This window comes from Melospiza georgiana, chromosome 5 (genome assembly GCF_028018845.1).
Source record: "Melospiza georgiana isolate bMelGeo1 chromosome 5, bMelGeo1.pri, whole genome shotgun sequence".
NCBI classification, from domain to species: domain Eukaryota; kingdom Metazoa; phylum Chordata; class Aves; order Passeriformes; family Passerellidae; genus Melospiza; species Melospiza georgiana.
This window is the reverse complement of record NC_080434.1, coordinates 15,068,304-15,089,628: the sequence shown is the minus strand read 5'-3', so window position 1 is coordinate 15,089,628 and position 21,325 is coordinate 15,068,304. Positions and strand designations below refer to the sequence as shown.

Here is a 21,325-nt window from a genome sequence, read left to right as displayed (position 1 = left end):
ACTGTCCTCAGCAGAAGACAACACTGCAGTTCATACCAACAGTTCAGCTTTTTTTGCAGTAATAATTAAAAGAAAAATCTTGTATTTATTTACTGGCCAATTATCCAATTTTTTAAGAATGGTCTTCACTGAGAGATAAAATGAAGAGAAATGCAAAGGGAAAATTAGGTCATTATGTACTCTTTGCTTCTAGCTTTCACTTCATTTGATTGTAAATTGTTTGCAGTAAAATTGCAAATTAGTAGCTTGGATAAAGCACTATGAATTCCTTCAACATCAGATTTAAATGAGGAAGAATTGGGCCTCTAACCTTCATGGAGTATAACTGTAGCTGATGCATTCCTAGGGGCTTATTATCCATTCCTCCATATTATTTGCTTGAACTCTCAATTTCTCACTGTTCAATGCACACTGGGATGCTGGAAAATGCCTAAGAAGATGTGAGATGGAAACCCAGGCAGTGGGATGCTCTTGCTACCAAACACAGACGTCAGAGGATGAGCCACATCCCACAGGAGGCTTCCAAATAGGAATGGCTCTCAGAAAACCATGTTGCTTTCCAAGAGTAGTGCAAAATTTACATCCTTAGCTGGCAGAGAGACAAGGATTAGACTGAAAATAGGTTTTCCACGTTTTGTAAAAAGAGCAGGTTGAAATAGCCATCCCTCCTGGAAAGGAAAAAATACTGCATGAACTTCACAGTTAGTTGTCTCCAGCCTCTTACCAAGTGCAGGAGAAGTGTCCTAAAATGTAGGCAAGGTAAATTTTGGTTTAGCATGAGATATTACTATTGTCACTTCATTTGTTTTATGACTAGAGTAATTTCTTCCTGTTTATCACATAGCTACTCATTGCCTGTGAAGCAGTGTGTTTTGTTTCACCTTTACTGCTTCTACCAAAAGCCAAAGTGGTAGGAAGAAGAATCTTTATGGCAAAATCCTGAATTTTTAGAGAATAGCTATTGGGAGAGACAGATCGAGATCCTTTTATAGAGGCTCTGTTGGGTGTGTGGTGGCTGTGGCTAGCCTGGAGGGAAAGGGAAGGGGCATCTATGTGCTGAAGGGACATCTATTGTGTGTTCCTGCTGGCCAGGTGTTTGGGAACAGGATGCTTCTGTGATGCAGAAAATTTAAGCTCTGGTTTGTGTGCATAAATAACTGGACTCAGGTACTAATTAGAGATAATTTGTCTGGAAAGTCAAAGATTAAAGGAACTCTTGTCTTCCTGACAAAACAATTTTGTCTGCATTATGCTGTCTGATAAATCAGATTGCACAATGGGGGTGTCGTGTGGATTTTTGGATTTTCCAAGAGCAAATCAGAATATGCTGCTATTAGACTCAAGGTTTTTTTCTTCTCTGGTGCACTCATTATATCTGTGGGAGAGCTTCTGCACCCTTTCCTGTCAGGTTTAGCTGCCTTTGTCTGCTGTGTGGTGGCTCCTGTTAGGTGTGCAAGGTACTTGTCTGGTTGTCAGTGGGAAAGGCTTCTGCACCTCAGGATTTCCAGATACAATGCTTGTCACGTGTCCTGCTTTTTGAACTTTGAACCTCTGTCTAATTCTAACTTATTTTTTCTGATCCAGTGATCCTTCAGCCTGGAAAGGATGAGCAGGAACACTCATCCATTGCCAGCCTGGTTCAAGCCACGGGGGAAGTACAGGTTGCTGTTCTGCTGTGTTTGTAAAACAACACACAAGAGCAAAATGCTTGGATAGAACAAGCAACAGTAAAAAAAACAAGCAACCTGTGTTGCAAATAGTATTTGTCTTTCTCACTGAGTAAATGCAGCCATACAATCTGTGAGTATGATATACATAGTCTGGGCTGTGCATTGAGTGGGAATGCATGTACAGGGAGAGGATATTACCTACAATTGTTAACAGTATCATTAGACAAAATGAAACAAGGGCATAAAAGATTCAGGGATTTGGGTTTGAGTTTTGTTGGTTCGGCTAGTTGTTGTTGTGGCATGGGTTTTGTTTGGTTGGTTTTGCTGCTTTTTGTTCTGCAAAGATGAGGATGTCATATTTGTGACTTTGTTGCTCTGGGCACTGCGTCCTTCTTAATAGCTGCTTAACCTTTGGAGTTTTGTTGGGATAAGACAATGCAGAAGCCAAGTCTCAGATGAGTGGTAGATGTCTGGGGCCTTTTCCAGTGGGATATATTGTATCACTAGGACAGTAAAATCTCAGCAGCACCAGGACAGTGTACCTGGTCCACAGTCACATCCTACGCTGGCTCCAGAGCTTTTATTGCTTATGCTGTCAGTGCATATTAAGAATTAGTGAGCAATGTGCACTAGATTGTTTTAGACATGGTTTTTACATTATTCCTAACATCCCCTGACAGACCGTGCTATCCCAACTGTGCTGTGTTGGTAGTACTGGAAGGAATATCAGCCATTATTGTGGAGTTTGGAATATAGGTTCATTTGCAGCCTCAAATTCTTGTTTACTATACAGAGCTTTATAAAAGGGCGTTTTAAAATGGGTATCTGTCAGGATGATTAATTTCTGTCCAAAGGTGAATCTTCCAAAAGTTTGTTAACAAAAGTAACTTCCAAACACTGCACAGATTTAAAAAATCATGTATTACCTGTGCTTCATAATGAGGAGTGTTTTCAAAATTACCTTTACATACTAGATTTCCTTAGGAGCAAGAAAACATAGTTTTTAAATAAAATGCTATATTTTGTCAGAAAGCAGCAGAAGGAATGCTTGATGAGTATTGAATTAGACAATGCTTGTTGCTCAGCCATTTGTGAAATTGGTGGTAGACCAGTCTGTGCGTAAGAGGGCATGATCCTATTGCTGTTGGACCATTTGAGTTATTTGTGGACTGTGGATAGACAAACATTAGATGCAGGGAAAAAAAGGATTTTTTCTGAGTGCTCTATATTTGCTGCTCATCTGGCTTATGTATCTCCTGTATATCTTGTATGTACAGAGGGTGTGAAAAAGACTCCAGCTCGCCAACTCAGATCTTGGAATAAGGGAAGAGAGGAAAGCTGGCTCTGACAGTTCAAAGCAGAGATATTCACAAATGGAGAAAGATGAGGAAGATAAAAAATCTGGAAAATAGGGACATGAATGGTAAAACATGAAAAGAAAAACATAGGGAACAGGACAAAGGAGGAAAGGAAACATAAGGAAATTGAAGTGTGAATGTCAAAGAAAAGAGAAAATAAGAAGCGTAAATAGAGGAAAACAGAAAAATTGTGTCGTTGTCAAGTCTTCTTTTAAATATGTAAAGCTCCAAGTATTCCAAGTTGAGAATGTGTATATATATAGAAATGAATATGCAGTTTGAGCCTTTTTAAATTTAGGCAGAAGTGTTGAATTTTTCAAATCAAATTGGAGACTTATGTGCTTAGTGGAGCCATATCCCATTTACAAGATGAACACATTAGTGGTATCTCACACAAAGCATTCCTCCTCCTCTGCCCCAGGTTGTCCCTATTGTGCCATATGGCCAACAGTGATAAACAGTGAGGCCCCAAGAGCTGATTCTGCTCAGAAATTACTGCCCATAAGCAGGTAAATCCACACATACCAGTTTCTGGGCTTGAAATCTAAAGCTGCTTGTGAGACTGAAGGATGGACACAAAGAACATCATGTCATTGTGTTGCTTTGCATGAAATTGGAGCATTTGAATTGTTGCAGTAGTCAGCAGAATGGTAAAGACCATCCAGTGCATGCCTAAAGTGTGTGCTAAGCGGGCAATAGAAACACCAACAGAAAAATATTTCTATAAAACTTGTTTATTTGGGAAAATGTGGATGTTAGTTAATTGAAACGTTCATTTCTGTCTACTGAGAACTGACAGGAGGAACACCAAAGCAGACAAAAAGCAGCAAACTGTCTGAAAGAACATTTTTTGAGCCCTATCTAGTCCACAGCTTTTGAGCTCTTTCTTATTCCAAACCATAATGTGAACATTTAAAATCAACTCTGAAACGTATCAGGAAACTTAAAAGAATATGGAGTTTGAAAAGAGAGAGGAATGTGTTACTCAGATTTTCTGTATATCAGGGTAAAGGAAACAAGCTTTGTATATCTTTGTATATCTGTAAAGCTGTGGTACTGTTAGAAATTCATTTCAAACTGAGGAACTCAAAATAAAACTCCAGTTTAGGAAGAGTGGTACTACTCAGTTTACCACACTGATTTTTACAGCATAGTCTGAATCCTTCCGTGCATTAGAAATCATCAATCCTCTTGAAGGTGTGAGCATCTTCTCACACTGTCAGGTTTGAATATTTTATCTAGAGAATGAACTTGAGTTTAAATGTGACTCCTTTGGCAATGGAAACTGCCTTTGAAGTTTTTGGATCTTCTACATTCCACGTTTCCTGTTTTAAATTAAAAGAACAAAGCACTCTCAAATAATGCCCTGCAAGCAGCCTGCGAAACCTGTGTCTCAGACATGAGGAACCAGACACAAGGAGGAGGTCTGGGGGCATTTCATTCATCTTCCCATCAAACAATCTGCCCCAGGTAAGAGCAGTTCAGGTGAGCGGAGCTAACAGGGTTGGTTGTATCCTCAATTACAGGGCAGCCCAGCTAACGGCTTTATTAAAAATCTGACTCCTGTGCTTTGTTGATGACAATGATGAAATACCCCACAGTAGCCACTGTAGGATGTAAAACTATGATCTCTTGGAAAGCCTCCCCACCTCACCTTGCCCTCCAAAAGCCCCAAATTGTTGTCATCTGCCCTTCTCTGAATTCCATAGGTCACTTCTGATCCAGCTTACATTGGCCTTACATGTTTTTTCACTGTCCTTAGACCATGACCTCTCCCAGCTTCCAGAAGACAGCACTTATGATCCTGCTTTAACCATAAATCTTCTTAGGATGTGCCTATTTTGTCAGGCATGACTGGAAAACCAAGGAGTTGAGATCCACTTGAAATTTACCTAATTGAATCAGATTTAGAACACTTTTTTCAGTCTAGACTCAGGCTGGGGATCATTTTAGTGATATTGATGATGAATCTTTCAGTCTGGGATGAATGATGTCCTCTCATCTCCATGCACTACACCTTGGAGCATTCAGTGTTTCTCAAGGCTGTGCTGTCCCTGTGCATTAAGTGGCAAAATGTACAAGGTACATTCCAGCAGCACAAAGGACAAAAAGCTCAGCTTATCTTTGACCAAAAGTATTGCTACTACAAAAGTTTGGACAAGATCACAAGATCAGCTTGTCAGTGGGGATCAGGGAGTTGAGGCTGTATCTAAGCGAGGCAGAGGTGAGGACAAAGGAGAACTGAAGGATGCCTTTGGCCAAGTCTCAGTCTGTAATTTAGAGCCACTGCTGAACTGGCAACCGCTCTGATTAATGATTTCTGCCATCTCTAGTTCTTGGGGAGATTCTAGCCTAGCTCAGTTATGATTTTATAGGACTCTCCTGTCCCAGCTGGGCTAGAGCAATGCAGTGTACATGGGCATAAAGCCCTTGGTTCTCAGGCAACTGCAGTCTCACAGAGTGCTGCAGTGTTTCCCCTCAGCAGCTCGTGCTCCTGGCAGCACAATGCACCATTTCCTTGGCCTGAAGCACCACTGCAGCTCCTGGGCCAGAGGGCAGCTGGAACAGGGAGCAGGAGCCTGGACTGGCTACTGACTTTTTGGTGACAACCTGTTTGTCAGACTCTCAATCTCCGAAAAAAATCTGGAAGAGCTTTTATGTAAAAACATCTGTTGTATTTATAAACCTGCACTAATGCTTGAAGAGAGGTGTTTTAAAAACTGTATATGCCATTTTTAGATGACATTTGAAAATCCTGGTGTATATCTAATAGATCATATACTTCGTGTATAATCATAAACATCACATAGCATCATAACATGCTAAACATCATTCCACAGCATGTGTATCTTTGCAGAGTGACAGGGATCAAGGATAGAATAGCAGGAGATGGAAAGAATGTATTATTCCCACTTTCATTAAAGATTCAGTGGTTGGTCTGGCTTGAATATTACCCTTTAAGTAATAAACCATTTGTCAGAGTGACTGAAGGTTACTACTGACAAGTTTTTCTTTAGTATTATTACTACGATAATTATTTGGCTCTTCTGTACAATTGCACAACTTCACTGTTTCTTTTTATGAGTGATCAGATGTTGATTCACCGGTAGATTTTGACCAGATTGATTGTAAGAGATTTGCATTTCTTTTTACTGGATTCCATAAGCTGATCAGAAGAACCTCTCCATTGGAATGCTGAAAGAGTTTAAGGCATCTGAGCTTTTTGAGCAAAATCTTGTAAGTGGTATCAGGTGGATCCTGTTGGGATGGGAGCTGGTTCTGATTATGAGTGAAGAGCTGGGGGTGCTGTGGGAGAGGATCTGTTGATGGTTATGTCCACACCAGCAATTAGTGCTGTGCAGTAGGAGCAGAATTGTAATGCCAATTACAAAAGGCTGGTGCTGAAGACCTAATGTCCACAAGAATGCATTCCTGAGGTGTTGGACTAGTTCTGGTTTGGTCCCACATGCTTGAGTGCCTGGAGTGTGCTCTTGGAGAGCTGCTCCAGATTTAGTTACACCTTGAAGCAATCCTGTTAGTGGTCTCCAAGGAAGCACTGTGCTCTATTGGGAAAGTTCTGCTGATCTGAACTAAAAATTGGTGTAGACACAGCTGTTAAACGTCCGGTCCTATCTCTTGAACAAGTAAATTGAGACCACAGGAACAGGCTCTTGGAGGAAGTGGCAATACTAGTGCTGACTTACTGTTGGATCAAGGCCCATTAAAAATTACAACACTAAAAAAACACCTTAATGTTGTTGATGTGGTTTCACATACAGGAGAAAATAAAGAAGCTCTTTCTAGGACTAAAACTACAAGAAAATGGGGAGTCAGCATGAAAAGAAGAGAGCAGAAATGCCAGAAACACCACTGCAGTTATCTCCCTAGTATAACTGCAGTATTTTGACATAGCCCATGATGACTAAGCCACTGGATTCAAGATGTGCCTGTGTATTGAGAGTATAAAGATGTTATAGTCTTATACAAATATTCTTAAATGTTTTTATTTTAAAAAAGCCCCAAACACTCCACCCACCTTAAAATCAAAATCTAATTACATGGAAGGAAGACGTCTCCTCAGCAGTCTACTTGGAGCATGTGCTGCCAAAGAAGAGTTCATATTGTGAGCTATATTATGGTAAGTACATCAACAAAAGGGGGGTGTAAAAAGAAACTGCTCAAACAGTTTCTTACATGTAATGTGTTTACTACAGGCCCATCTTTGAAGTTCTGTCACTTAAATCACAAAATTTCTGCTTGTTGAGCTGTGTTCAGATAGCTCATAAACAACTCCTACAAACCTAAACAGACTTCACAAAATTAGAAGTCCTTAAAGCACTAACACAATTAATTTTGTAAAGTTGTTTCATTGAATGGGAAAAGATTTTCTAAAAATATTTTTAGGTACTGTGTTGTTTTTTGTATTTAATGTGACAGTCTTGACATATCTTGGCAGCCAATAGTTTATTTGAACCCAAATCTGTGATGAAGGAATCTGAAATATGGTTTGCTTAACAAGTTTCTTTTTCTGTATTAATTTGAACATTTAGATACTGCTGGACCTACACTGTTAACAGGAAAACTTCTCAGTTTTGGTTAAGCACATTTTCCTCCTGGCCATATTGGCTGCTTAAAATGTACTTGAACTAACTTGTGCACCTGGATTTGTTAGTTTGCCTCTTCTGTCAGCTCCCTCTTCCACCCAGATTTGAATTCCTGCCCTCCAGCACAATGTTACTCAGAAACCTCTCATCCTCCTGCTCCATCAGGCCAGTGCCTTCCCTCACTGAAAACATGTTGTTGCAATTTCTACAAATCATGGAAGAAAATTACATAATCTTAAAAGCTATTGCTCTGCTCATTGCATTAAATATTCATGGTTCTACCCTTCTATTTCCATCCCCTCTCACAAGTGCCTCAGCCCACACTGGGGCCCCTTCTGCCATCGGGGGGCTCGGCCTGCACTCTCAGCACAACCATGCAATGTCCTGGCAGTCTTTCACTGCCATTAGAGGAAAGGATTAACTCTTTAATTGCTTTTACATAAACAATAGGCAATCACAGCTTTTATATTGTCAGTGCTTGCTGCAAGCTTTTTTTCCTTAAGCACCAACCCAAGGAACAGATTTTTGCAATTTGGAGCTGCTCAGTCAGTTCGGATGGCTTTTTAATCTCTAGAGGCCAGATGGAAGCATGATCCTTCACCATTGCATGTTTTGCATAATGTAGGGATTGGAATTAAATTTTGTTTGCACATAGTCATAGATGTGTAAGTATATAAATATTTTTCCTTTCCATCCATGCATTTTCTCTTCTACTGTTTTGGTTTGGGTTGTTTTTTTTTTAATGACAGCTTTCTACAGGGGAAAACTGTCACAAACAAGCAAATGCTATGCCCTGAAAGAAAAGCTTACGCAGAAGAAAACAATGATTTTGGTCAAGGAGATTTGAGACAGAACCTGACACTCAAGTGCTAAGTTTCTGAGAGATGATGACTTACCTTGGTTTCAGGGCCCTGATTAAACTGCTGTTGGACTGATGTGGAATGATGTTATTTTAATATTTGTTCTGAAGCTTTATTTCAGGCTCTCCTACAATCCTAACTTTGATTTTGGTTGTATTTATGGATTTATTCTTTGCTGTCAACTGCAATCAACTGATTAAAATCCATAAATAATAAACATCAGGTTTCAATTTAAGATGCAGTAACGAGATGCTATCGGAAGAAGTTTTACGTACTTTGGCAGCTTTTTATAGCTGCCTCCCCCCAAGAGCAAGGTCCTGACACGTTCCTCGTGAGAAAAGCAAATGTTTTTCCCCCATGTTTGTCCAGACCCACGTGACAAATCCTACATGGCAACTGAAGGAGAGGACACTCACACACCTGTTTGTGGAAGGGTTATATAAGAAGTCCCAAGACATATTTTAGCATCTACCAGTAAGATGAGCAACTCGACCTGCTTTACCCCTCACAGGATACATAATAATAAATTAACAACTAGAAAACAAAAAAATGTAAAAAAAAAAAAGACATACTAACATGAAAAAACACATTTTATTGCACTTAAGTTATAAGAAAATAAAATTTCTAAGTGAATCAAACCATAGACACAATCCCTTTAAAGGTTGTTTTCCTCCATCATGTCAGGTTGTTACATAACTAAAATTAACCAACTGGAATCTGATTGTTTTAAATCAGACTATAAATAAAACAAAAACAAAAAAAAAAAGGAGGAAAAAAGATCGCCTAGGATACAGTGTTAAACCACTTTCACAGTTCAGCTTGAGTTGTGGCTCTTGGAGAATGAGGCAAACCATTTGACTCTTTCTTTTCTCATTTTGTTTGCATGTGACATCTTTACAAAAACTTAAGTTTTTGCTCTGTCAGTTCCTCCCAACAATAACTGTAACAGTTGTTTTTTTCTCAAATACTGTAAAACACTAAGACTGACCAGCAACTTTATTTTAATTTTTGTATTTTATAATATTTTTTAAAAATTTTGTCAGTTTTTTTTTTTAATGTATGTTCATTCCATTCACCACAGCCCTCACAAAGAAAAATTTCCCCACAGAACAGGCTGCAATAGCTTTGTTCCAAGGAATGTGTTTTAATTTTTGCCCAGAAAAAAGAAAATAAGCTTTGCACACACACTCAATTCTTTATTTGCAGGCAAACTTCACTCTTAATTGTCTGAAACTCTTCCACTCTCAGCCTCTTAGAGGCACAGTTGGCTCAAGTTTCAGTGGCAAAAAGTCTTTTTCTGTAACCAAACTAGAGCAAATTTGGAATTCAGTCTGGGACTAAAACGTCACAGCAGAAAAAAAAATAAAAAAAAATAATTTGCTTTTCTTTCTTTCATTTAGCAGCATAAATAAGTTTGGCCACTGGGAATACAGTACAGGGGTGGGACAACAATCCCGTAATTGAAGACCTACTTCTAGCACCAGCATTGCGAATTAAATCCATCAGAGGACTCTCAAAATCCAGGACAACTTGCCACCTCAGAGCAACTTATGCATTGAAGAGTGTAGATGGAAGCAACAGTAAATAGATTAAACAGAGGCTAATACTGTGATTGACATTGGCAATGGTTGGCAAAAAAAAAAAGGAAAAGAGGAATAAAGAAAAAAAAGAAAAAGCTCTGATAAAACTGTACAAAACAATTCACAGTAATATTTTAGCTTTTCCACACCAGGAATGGACTCTTTGTTTTTGTTTGTTTTTTCTCATTGCAGATGCTCTCTAGTTTTTGAAAGTCAGCCAGTGACTGCTGGTGGAGGTTGGAAGGGACCTTGGGGGGAGTCCGGTCCAACCCCCGGCTCGGAGCGGGGCTGGGGACAGCGCGTTGCTCGGAGGGGCTGCCGGGACCGGGCTGACCCAGGGGGGCGCGAGCGGGCTCGCCCGTGCAGCTCGTCTCAACATCTTTGTGGTAAAATAACCTGTTAACAACAATTGTAACTTTTTTTTTTTTTTTCACTCCAAATTGCTCAAGGTGCATTTGGAGGAAAGTAAAGAAATTAATTGCACCTGGTTTCATTTCTAAAGTTGGATTTTTGCAAAGCTGCCCCGGTCAAAAGTGTAGCCTTTTTATGTGACGAGACAGCAAAAGCCTCTCTTGTCAGTTATAGTTTGTCATCTTTGTCTTCTCCTTCGTAGTCTGTAGGTCTTTAGGATCTGTTGCCCCAAGGCAACATCCTGCACCACCAAGGACAAGGGATTTTTTTCCTTTTTCTTTTTTTTCTTTTTTCTTTTTTTTTCAGGGGGGAGGGAAAGGAGAACATCGTCTACACGTTTGGACAAATTCATCTTTCTGCCCTTCACTTCATATCGACGTCAAAGTCCAACACCAGCAGCTTTGTTTCCTCAGTCCCGTTGCGGCTCCCGACTGCACACACCAGCTTTGTGTTGGAAGCTCTGATTCGCCACACGACGCCTCCGCTTCCCCCGCTCTCCAATGTGACTAGATTTCGGATAAATTCACCCGTTTTCAAGTCCCAAAGTTTTACAGTCCCATCATCTGAGCTGGTAATTACAAAGTTCTTGTTGAACTGTAAACAGGTCACAGCACTCTGATGCTTGTTGGGACCTGTAAGGGTAAACAAAAACATTTCTGTTTGTAATTAATTAGAAAGCAATGTCAGGCAGTGCTGCATCTAGAATAAACACCTTGCTATTTGCATACAGCTCTTTCCATCTATTAGAACTATTAGAGAACTATCTGCTTTAACTCCTGGTTTTGTATATTAAAAGGTGCAGAAGCCTTGCCATGCTTTCAAAAAGTGAAAGCAGATATAAAAAATTCCCCAGTATCTTCTTCTTTGTTTCAGTGATCTCGTTGTGCTGTATGTTGGCAGCTGGGCACACTGGACATCCATGAAAATGAACTTAATCATCCTCAATGAGGTGACTGCTGTAACAGTTTGTCTCCAACATCCTTTGAGGTGTTATTATGAGATTACTCCATCAGTAAATACTGACAGTTACATGCTGACATATAAATATATATGTTAAAGCAGCAGAGTTTGCTTTACAGGGAAATTTAATTTTCTGCTCCAGCCAGCACTGCTGTACATGATACATGAAAATGACATAAGACCTTTCTTGTGGGGAGAAACACAAGCCTGTGTTTGTGTGCATGATGCCTAAGTGGTAACTGTCAACATGGAGAAAAAAAATCTTTCTTTTTACTGAAATAAAGAAAACATCTTCCACTTGCATCTCTTGATTTATTGCAACAGACAGTGTACTTTGCCTCCTGATCCAATTAAACTGTAGGCTTTGAAACATTCAAGTGACCCCTAAATAAATACATAGACTGTCTATTTTGAGATGTAATTTCCTACGTATTTCTGTGGCTTATTAGGCTAATATACCCATAGCAAATTGCTATCAGTCCAGACCATCTGCCTTTCATAATAGGCAAGTGATTTGAATAGATTAGATTAAATACATTTTGTTCTTCTAGTTCAGAAAAAGATCATACAGCTGTCATCAGAAAAATATTTAAGTGGCCAGTGCTTGTTTCTTTGTACGTAATTATTTTAAAGTTTTTTAATGTAAAATCTGCAGTACAGATCACTGTAGGCTGCTTGATTGACATGAAGGTAGTTTAAACTTACCTTGCAATGTCTGTAAACATTGTCCTGTTTTAATGTCCCAGATTTTGACTGTAGAATCAGCATTCCCAGACACAAGTATATTGTCCTTGAGTTCCATTCCACTTGTGAGTGACTGGTGGCCTGTCAGAGTGTGAATGCAGTTGCCTGTCTCCACATCCCAAACTCGGATGGAAGTGTCAAGAGATCCACTCACCACATGGATACCATCAAACTACAAGAAAGGTAAATCTATTACATACAATTATATTAGGACCTTACAAAGAAGGCTATTAAGCATTTAATTCACTAAATGCAAGGTTAGATACTATATATATTCAGAAACTGCAGTACAAAGTAAGAACTCAGTAGAGATGGGCACATTTGATACCACAGGAGGTGCCTCATGGTCAGTGCAATTTTCTGTTCAAGACATGTGGGCTCTTGAGGGACATGGTTTGAAAAGAGACTCTGAGCCACTGGTCTTTGAAATGCAATACATCTCCTTTAAACACAGCAGATTCTGACTAACCTGCAGTGTACAACAGTAAGAGAAAGTACTTTTCCTAAAGGAGTTGTTAAAAAGCCAACCCTGCTTTGTACAATCCAAGGGAGTTTAAGCAGGAGAAAAACAACAACGTTACTCCAAAATTATCTACACAAAAGTGACAACATGAATGTAATTGAAAAATCTGGAATTTAGCTTTTTGTAACCCTAATTGTGTACAATAAGGAAGTGTAACTTTCCATCATTGTAGGGAAAGCCTACAGGCTAAGAAATTAAATTCTTTTGACTAAGAGGACTGACCATGTAGAACAGAAAGGTGGAAAATAGCTTGAGCTATAGTGACAATGATATAAGAGTCCAGAATTCTCAAAAAAAGGAAAAAAACCAATAGATTTAAACCAGTGGGCTTCAAGAAGGAATACTTAAAAAACCCTAGACTTCCTTCCCATGAGGATTTTATGCATCTATTCTCTGAGGGGAAGAAGAGTTCAGGACAGCTGGCAGTTTCTTAAAGACACAAACTATCCTGTGTGAAAGGAAGATAGGAAGTATTGTAAATTACTGAGACCCACTTGGCTGAACCACAAGGAATTGTACAAAAAGTAGAAACTAGATCAATAGATGTGTATAAAAGAGCACACTGGGACAAAACCAGAAAGGCAGGGCACAACACAAGATAAAACTAGCAAGAGCCATTTCACTATTGTGTAAAAAAGTCCCAACCAAAAACATAACAAAATAAAACAAAACCACACCAAGAGGAAGGCCAAAAAAGCCCTCATTTATCCTTAGTGGGAAGGACACACTGATTGAGGCCAGCTATTTAACTTCTTTTTGTCTCAGTCCTCAGCCATGTGAGCGGAGGCTCACAGCCCTAATGCCAATGACAAATGAGTACAAGCTTTTGCTAGAATGGGGGAACAAAATCACATAAGGCAAGTTGTTTTAAGACAGTCTCAGAGACATCTGCTGCTATCTTTGAGAACCATGGAAGATAGACAAGTTTCAGACGACAATTACAATTCCCTCCTTTATTGAAGATGATGGGATAGGGGAATTATGGATCAATCAGCCTAACTTCAATTTCCACAAGGAACTTTTTAGCCCTTTGTAAATGTGGTAAGTAGCAGCAAACACAGATTTGTGGGAAAATCGTCTTAACCAATATGATTTTTTTTCCATGAGAGAGTAAAAAACCATGTGAAACAACAAATGTCTTGGTTGTATTTTCACAAAGAGGGAGACAAATTTGAGGCAGGGATACTATTACTTTGTTCAGAGTACTATCAGAGATACCAGAAAGAGTTTTAGAGAGGTCTGGCATTTACTATTTTCATCAGGATTTGAGTGACATTTGAAACAGTAGAACTGACCAAAGGCAAAGAGTGTAGAAGTCAAGTGAAAAGTGTGAGGATCTGAACTTGGCAGGGAATGAATGAAGGTACAGCTGCAGCCTGGGAGAAGGGAGGCTGGACAGGAATCTTGGTTATATTTAAGGCAATCTGACACTACTTGTCCATGTGGACTGACTGGTACCTGATAAGGCAAGGACCAAACCCAGTTAAGGGAACTAGACTATCTGGGGCTGCTGCTTCTTACAAGACCTGCAGAAAATTAGTATCTTAGATCTCTGCAGTCAGACATGGTTGGGCATGGCATCTAGATTCAAAAGAATGAAGAGTGACTGGCACACAGACTGCTTATCTGCTGTATGCACTGCATTCCTGGTGAAAATACACTAAAAAAGACCCTCTGGTATCTGAATGGAAGGCATAAGAAAATGTCCTTTCACTTCTAGCAAGCATTGATAAGACTCTGACTGGACCCTCTTTTGGGTCTCCTGCTTTCAAAAGAGGATGGAAAATAATCTGACTTCAGATAAAAAGACAAGGACTGTCAGATAGCCCAACAGACTTAGGAACACTAGAAAATATTTTTCTATCCTAAAAAGAATTAAACCTGATTGATGTAACAAATTTTGAATTCTTTTGAATCCCCTTTAAGTAATTGTGTTCTCTGTTCATAAGGTATTCAGAAAGAAAGTTTAAGGCTGGGCATGCAGAGGAATTGATGGTGCTGCAGTGAAACAAACAATGGTTTGGATCAGAGAGTTATCCATGAACCTTGAAAATCTGAGGGTTACTGCAAAGGCACGTAAGAAAGAGTAAGAAAACTCTTTCTTATGCATGGTTAGTGGTCTTCAACTGCTGCATAAGGATCTCTGGAAAATATTAGGTCTACACATGGAGAAATATGGAGATATAGAACCTGCCCTGGAGGACTGGCTTATTCCATCTGATTATTCTATTTATGGGAGTTCTGCTATTTGGGGCTACTTCAGGCTGAAAGACAGGAGCCATTAAGCAATTTTAAAGAATCTCTGCTCCAAACCTTAAGCACCTGTAGCCTCCAGCTTGCCCTCCCTGACCCCCTTCCCCTTTGTTTCAGAACATATTGATGTGCAACATAACCCAGTCATTTGATCCATTATTACTACAGCATCAGCTAGACATAAATATTTGTAAGCCAAAACAAGAGCCAGTGGTGAAGACAAGGCAGAAAAACCTCTGTTCCCAAACTGCCCCACACAAAATAAATCCTCAGACTATGTTTGTGAGGTAGGTAGGTAGGTAGTAGAGCATTTTTAACTTGCTTTCTGCTTGTCTAGAGAACACTCCTCAGCATATGAATGTAAGAGAAGGGCTGGAGTTTTTGATAGATTTTGCTACATATTTTTGGGAAAGGAAACCAATTAGGAACTTTGTTCATATTTAATATATTATGGGGAGATATGAAATACTTTATGAAAAATGTCTCTAGCACCGAGCTTCACTTTCTGAGTCACAAACCAGAGCAGTTACATGCTGAATGCCATTTCCCAATTTTGAACTGTCTTTGTTGATTTCTTTTTCAAGTCCTGCCAGACTGTGGTGTGAACAGGCACAAGCATGAAATTAATTTCTTTTGCCTTTCAATGCCTGGAAGTGATGCTTTGACTCCATGAATGAACAAGATGATGTTTTGGGTTAGTAAAGGTAAGAAGACCCAAGACATGAGCTCTGTGTGTATCTTTGCCAGTTTTGTGGGTAACTGGTGGGCAACAGAGAGATGCCACAAAGTAGCACCATAATAATTTGCACCTCCATTAACATGTTGCTGTTGAAACAATCTCACACTTGTATATCTGGCCTGTACTTAGAGGAGAGGAAGCAGAAAGCTAGAGATTTACATAGGATCATTAAAATTTTAGGTTCAGCCTTACTCTGAATTATAGTTTAGAATTGGAAGATGGGACTAGAAAATGAGGATAAACAGAACTCCATAAACCAGAACATTAATCCAATAGGGGTTTTGGCACAGTGTCAATTCCTATATCCTCTGATTTATTCAAAACAGTAAGTTTGGAATTCTTGAGGAAAGCAAAAACATAATTCCAAAATACATGCAAGATTTGAAAAAAAACAAAATCTCAACCAAACAACCCATCAATCCACAACAACATTACTTGCTGGTATAGAGACCTGGGCTTTATTGTACTGGCTCCTTTAAAAAAATGCTACTCTAAAGAAGTTTAAATAAAGACAACGCATAACTAGCGTAACAAAATGAAAGAGGGGTTATTACAGATGCCTCTGTATGCTTGTGGTCTGTATAATTCTGTACTAGGTACCCACAACTTAATAATAATGAAATAAACTGACTTTAAACATTACTTAAGGAAACTAAAGCAGCAGATAAAAAGCACATACCTGTAACGAGTAGACTCTGTTAGTATGCCCTTGCAGTGTGTGCAGACAGGTCTCTGTCTCTGGATCCCACACTTTGACCATAAAATCATATGCACCACTTACAACCCTTCTGCCATCATACTGAACGCACCGAACTGCGGCGACGTGGCCCATCAGGACGTGCAAGCACTGGCCCGTCTCTATGTCCCACACTCGCAGCGTCGCGTCGCGAGAGCCACTGACCACCCTGCAGCAACGAGAGCCCCTCCTGCGCTCAGCACTGGACATGGAAGCACCACAGCAGTCAAACTTGGCTACACATGGCTTCTGAGGTTTAACTGGGGACATTAGATCATTAGATAGAGTTGGTGCAGCAGCCACCGAAGTTCTGGCCTGGTGTGACACTGTAATGGGGTCTCAAATGACTGGAGGGCCCTTCTTCCTTTCTCTACTCACCTCCTCAGGATCTGTCTGATTGATATAATTAGCAATCAACATTTAAAAAGGCTCTTCATTCCTGAACAATGCCATGAGAAATTCTGTTGGCTGTTGTATCTACCTATGAACATGGTGAGCTCCAGCCAGTGCTACAGGCATCCTGTTTTAATAATCAAATTGACTAATTATAACAAATAAACAAAGATCTTACAAAATTTCACTTTTAGTAACGTAACAGCTATTCTGCTTGATTTTTTTTTTCAGTTTATACTTCTATAAGGTTTTTTAGGCAATAACAGAAATGAGATGGAACGAACATCAATGGAATTTATATAGAAAAACCTCATCAGTCTTCAAAAAATAAGAAATGCAACCAACAATCTGTCAACAACTCCATACTACAGCCAAATAACAGAGCTCAGCTAATGTTTGTTGAATCAAGACTTGATTATTGCAAAAATTATGTTATAATCAGTTAAAATGTAAATAAAATACGGCAGTGAAATACTTAGACGATTATTTGGTAAAATGAGTAAAAGTCTGTAGCATTGACAAAAGAAGAAATTATTCTGTGTGGGAGACTGGATCATGGTGTAACAAAGAATTAGCTTTGAAATAATGCAGACTGTGACTTTTTGAAGTACATGACTCAATTTCCAGTTCTTCATTTAGTATTCTCATGCTTCTGCACCTATTAATCATCTCCTCCCTTGTGTTGATGTATGTTTTGCCTGGTTTGTGTTTCACTGGGCGCTGGATGAGGTCCCCAGGTTTCAGGAGCACTTTCTGTGAGCAGGAGTGTACAATGCTGGGCCAGGCTGTGGCTGGAGCTCTGCAGGCAGCAAGGCTCACTCACCTTTTCTCGTGGAGGTGCATGCAGCGCACGGTGGAGGTGTGTCCGTACAGCGTGTGGATGCACTCCCCGGTCTCAGCGTTCCAGACTTTCAACGTTCTGTCTGTGGAGCCACTGATGATGATATTGTCCCTCATCTGTGATGACCACACTCCTCCTGTGTGCCCAACCAGTGTTCTCAAACACTGAAAAGAAACATTTTCTTTAGTTACCCTTTTGACACAGAGGAACGGATACTTTAAGATAAAGCAATCTTGGAGGTAAGAGTCGGCTCTCATAGCAAGAGCCAGGAGACCCCTGGAAACTTCTTTCTGATCTAACAAAAAAATTCCCCTTTTTAAAAAATATTCATCAAATTTCTCTCTCAACTGTTGGTACTTCAACTACAAGGAATTTTTCTTGTAATCTTTCCCTTGACAAACTAAGCCGTCTTTCCACATTTCTCAATACAAGGACATGTTTTGCAGCCCTGAGTCATATTCCTGGCATTTTTCTGAGTCACTGCAGGATTTCCAATAGCTTTTTGAAGTGTGTTAGAAGAGGAGAGAGCACACACTTGGTAGTTTAACCACCAATCTATAAACCATATATTTTTGCTGTATTTTTCTGTCTATTTATCCAAGAAACACTGCTCTCTGTAAACCACAGCTACAGCATCCCTCCTGCAAAACCATGTTTCAGACCTTTTTCAGACTTTCCTGTTGCCCAGGAGAGAATCCCACACTACATAAGCACAGCCTCCCTTCTCTGATCCCAAATGCATGACATGATTTCTCACCATGTACAGACAGTGTTTGCTCACACCTTCCTCTACAAAACCCCTGTCGGCCCGGAACAATGGCTCGTCTCTGTCTCCCAGGCTGCTTTCCCTACAAGTAATGACTATATATGCTTTCCCACCAGGCAGCAATAAATGCTAATTAGTACAGACAAGGAAAGATCCTTGCAAGACTCCTCTAGAAAGATACTCCATGAAGATTCTGCATTTACTTTAACAACATGATCTCTATAATTACCCATTTTCTAACCCATTTAAATATGTGCCATGTTGATTTTTGCATTATTCTATTTTCTTCGGTTCTGTCATGGGGATAGAGTCTTTCAGTGCACACAGCCATCTACTTCTGCACTATTATTTTTATCAGTCAAACCTGTAACTGCATGAGAAAAGAGGTCAAGGCAGTTTGAGGATCTCTTTTTCTGTAATCTAATGCTAAGTGGCATTAATTGCCGTGGCCTTCCTTTAACTGTTAGTTGACTCCTCTTGATGCAGTCCAATATTTTTTATCTGAGATAGTGTATCCTAAATACCCAGTCTTTCAGTTTACTCCATTTAAACATTGATGCATTTTGGCCTCCTAACTGTCCTGGATCTTCTCCTTGTGATCATACCTTTAATGCACTAATATTAAGCCAAAAGTTACTTCAGGAAAAAAAAAATCAAACACAGATTATCTGGATCAACTCTAATAGGAAAAACCACAACTTCTGTAGTAAGCATGAGTTTCTGCTGAAATGTTCTATTATCACTGCATGCTGTATTTCCATCACATGAATTTTCTTCCAAAGTATTTTTTCTGCATCAGTAACAGTATAGTAATTCCTGTTGTTAATATCCTGTTCTTTCTAGCATCCTTGAAAATAATTTGCTTTTTTGTTCTACTGTTCTTTAACAATTTTTAACCAGTTTTCTGCAATTACTGGCTCCTGGCTTAATTCACTGCTATCAAATCCATCTTTTTCAGTTCATAGCTGATGTTCATGTCTCCAGTTCTCTTTTTTCTTATTTCATCCAATGTGCTCATATTTTAAGAAATCATCCTGTTAAAGCAGCAAGAACACAGAATCCTTATTTTAGGATTCACATCTGTCAAGGGAATTATTTAGTCATGTTCATTTGCACAAACCAACCTTTAGGGTTTCTTTATTTTATTAATTCTTCAGCTTCAGTAAGCATGAGGGCTGATACAGCATGCAGACACTATTTCTGGCCCTCTTAAAGGTTTGGGGTAAATGGCCACACTAGGTTTTGCAATTACTTTCAAAAAATTACTGAACAGTAATTGTTAAGTCATGCCACTGTGCTTAATTTGATATATTTAAGGGAACATTTTGCTTTTGGGAGTGTGGTATGTACAAAGAAAGTATTTTTCATTTGTGTTTAGGTTGCCCTTTTCAATTAAAATAGACACACATTTCATTATGGGATCCCTCATTAGACAGCTTGTTGTAGGGAAGCCAACAGCAGCAGGGTGAGGCTGCCTATGGCTCTTAATTTTATTCTTACCCACAGCAGGATTAGCAATCCCTTCAAGGTTCTTCTGGGCATGCAATGACAAATGCTGAATACATTCAGCTTCCACATTATGAAGTGGATACCTTTTACATCTTAAACACGTTATCCTCAGCAGCTGTCCTGTTGTTATCTATACCATTAAATCCAAGCTAAGTGCACACAATACCAGTCTAAAAGGAAAACGTACTGTTTCCCCAAGGCCTTTTCTACACCCTTGGTCAGTCAGTCACCTCAGAAAAAAAAACTGTGGGCTGAGTAGCTGTGATGTTCTAACATGACTGAAATGCTCAGAACTGTCTTTTTGATTGCACATATTGTTTTGCTCCTCTAAGCCAGAATTAAATTATTGAAGCTTATTAAATTCCTGCCTGAGCTGGATCTAATTTAATAGGAAATATTTAAACCTAAAGCAAGTTAATTTTTTATTTTTTTTTTGTGGCTCAGCAATATAAAAGCTTGGAAAGAAAAACAAACTCTGTATTTGAAATCTGAGCCAGTAAAATGAACACTCCATTGCAAAAACTTGAAAACAATAGAACGAATGCTAGAAGATAAGTGAGAAAAAGAGATCCAGAGGGGTAGATGCAGCCTAAGTTAAGCTTTAAGGAAGATAAAGTAATGTTTCTGTCCAAATTCTTTAAAATCCATGTCACAATCGACTCCACAAGAATAGCAGAATTGCCAAGAGAACAAGGATATATGCCAGTGGTAACATGAGCAGCATTGCAATTTCACATCAAGGTGTCTTTTTTGAACTGGAGGAGTTTCTGTGTGGGAAAAGGCAACCCACATGTTTATCCGGTAACATCTCCCCGTTCCTGCCCCAGAGCACCCAAGGCCACCCTGCAGCGCGGTCTGATGGCCCAGCAGCCCTTTTGCGGTGCCAGTGCCCTCCCGGTGCTCACTTCCCAGGGAATGCAGCAGAGCAGGCACCTCACCTTGCCTGTCACTGCTGACCACACTTTGAGCGTGTTGTCGTCGGAGCCGCTCACGATGCGGTTCCCGCAGAACTGCAGGCACGTGATCACGTGGTCATCGTGGCCCTTGAGCACCTGGCAACCAAGAGCACAAAAGCAACAGTCACAATTTAATGCAGGAGATTAGAGAAGCAGGAGAAACAAAGTGCTCTTCTGATTCATAAATTTCAAAATGCTAGAGTTGCTTCAGTAATAATAAGGCCCCTTAATCCCGCGTGTCAAGTCTAATTTACCGCCAGCTGGGACCAAAGAAGGTGTTTCCCTCCTTCCGTGGAGTGATGATGCATTGCTTATCAGGCAACTACAGCTACTGCAAGCCTCCTGAAAGTACCAGGAAAAAGCACTAACAAAAGTGGGCTGAATTAGTAACTGGACACTGCTCTATTCCTCTGCAGTTATTC

General features: G+C 39.7%; 1 protein-coding gene across 2 annotated transcripts in view; it reads right to left on the bottom strand.

Annotated features, from left to right (window-relative positions):
• Positions 1 to 9,064: 9,064 nt before the first annotated feature.
• The window catches only part of FBXW7 (F-box and WD repeat domain containing 7), a 176,667-nt gene continuing 164,406 nt past the window's right edge, over positions 9,065 to 21,325 (bottom strand). For both annotated transcript variants that reach the window (XM_058024351.1, XM_058024352.1), the window contains 5 exons: positions 20,886 to 20,999; positions 17,655 to 17,836; positions 16,382 to 16,607; positions 12,149 to 12,359; positions 9,065 to 11,115 (listed from right to left, as the gene is read on the bottom strand). In XM_058024351.1, coding sequence (XP_057880334.1) covers positions 10,847 to 11,115; positions 12,149 to 12,359; positions 16,382 to 16,607; positions 17,655 to 17,836; positions 20,886 to 20,999 — 1,002 coding nt within the window. In that variant the 3' untranslated portion in view covers positions 9,065 to 10,846. The remainder of the gene's footprint in view (positions 11,116 to 12,148; positions 12,360 to 16,381; positions 16,608 to 17,654; positions 17,837 to 20,885; positions 21,000 to 21,325) is intronic.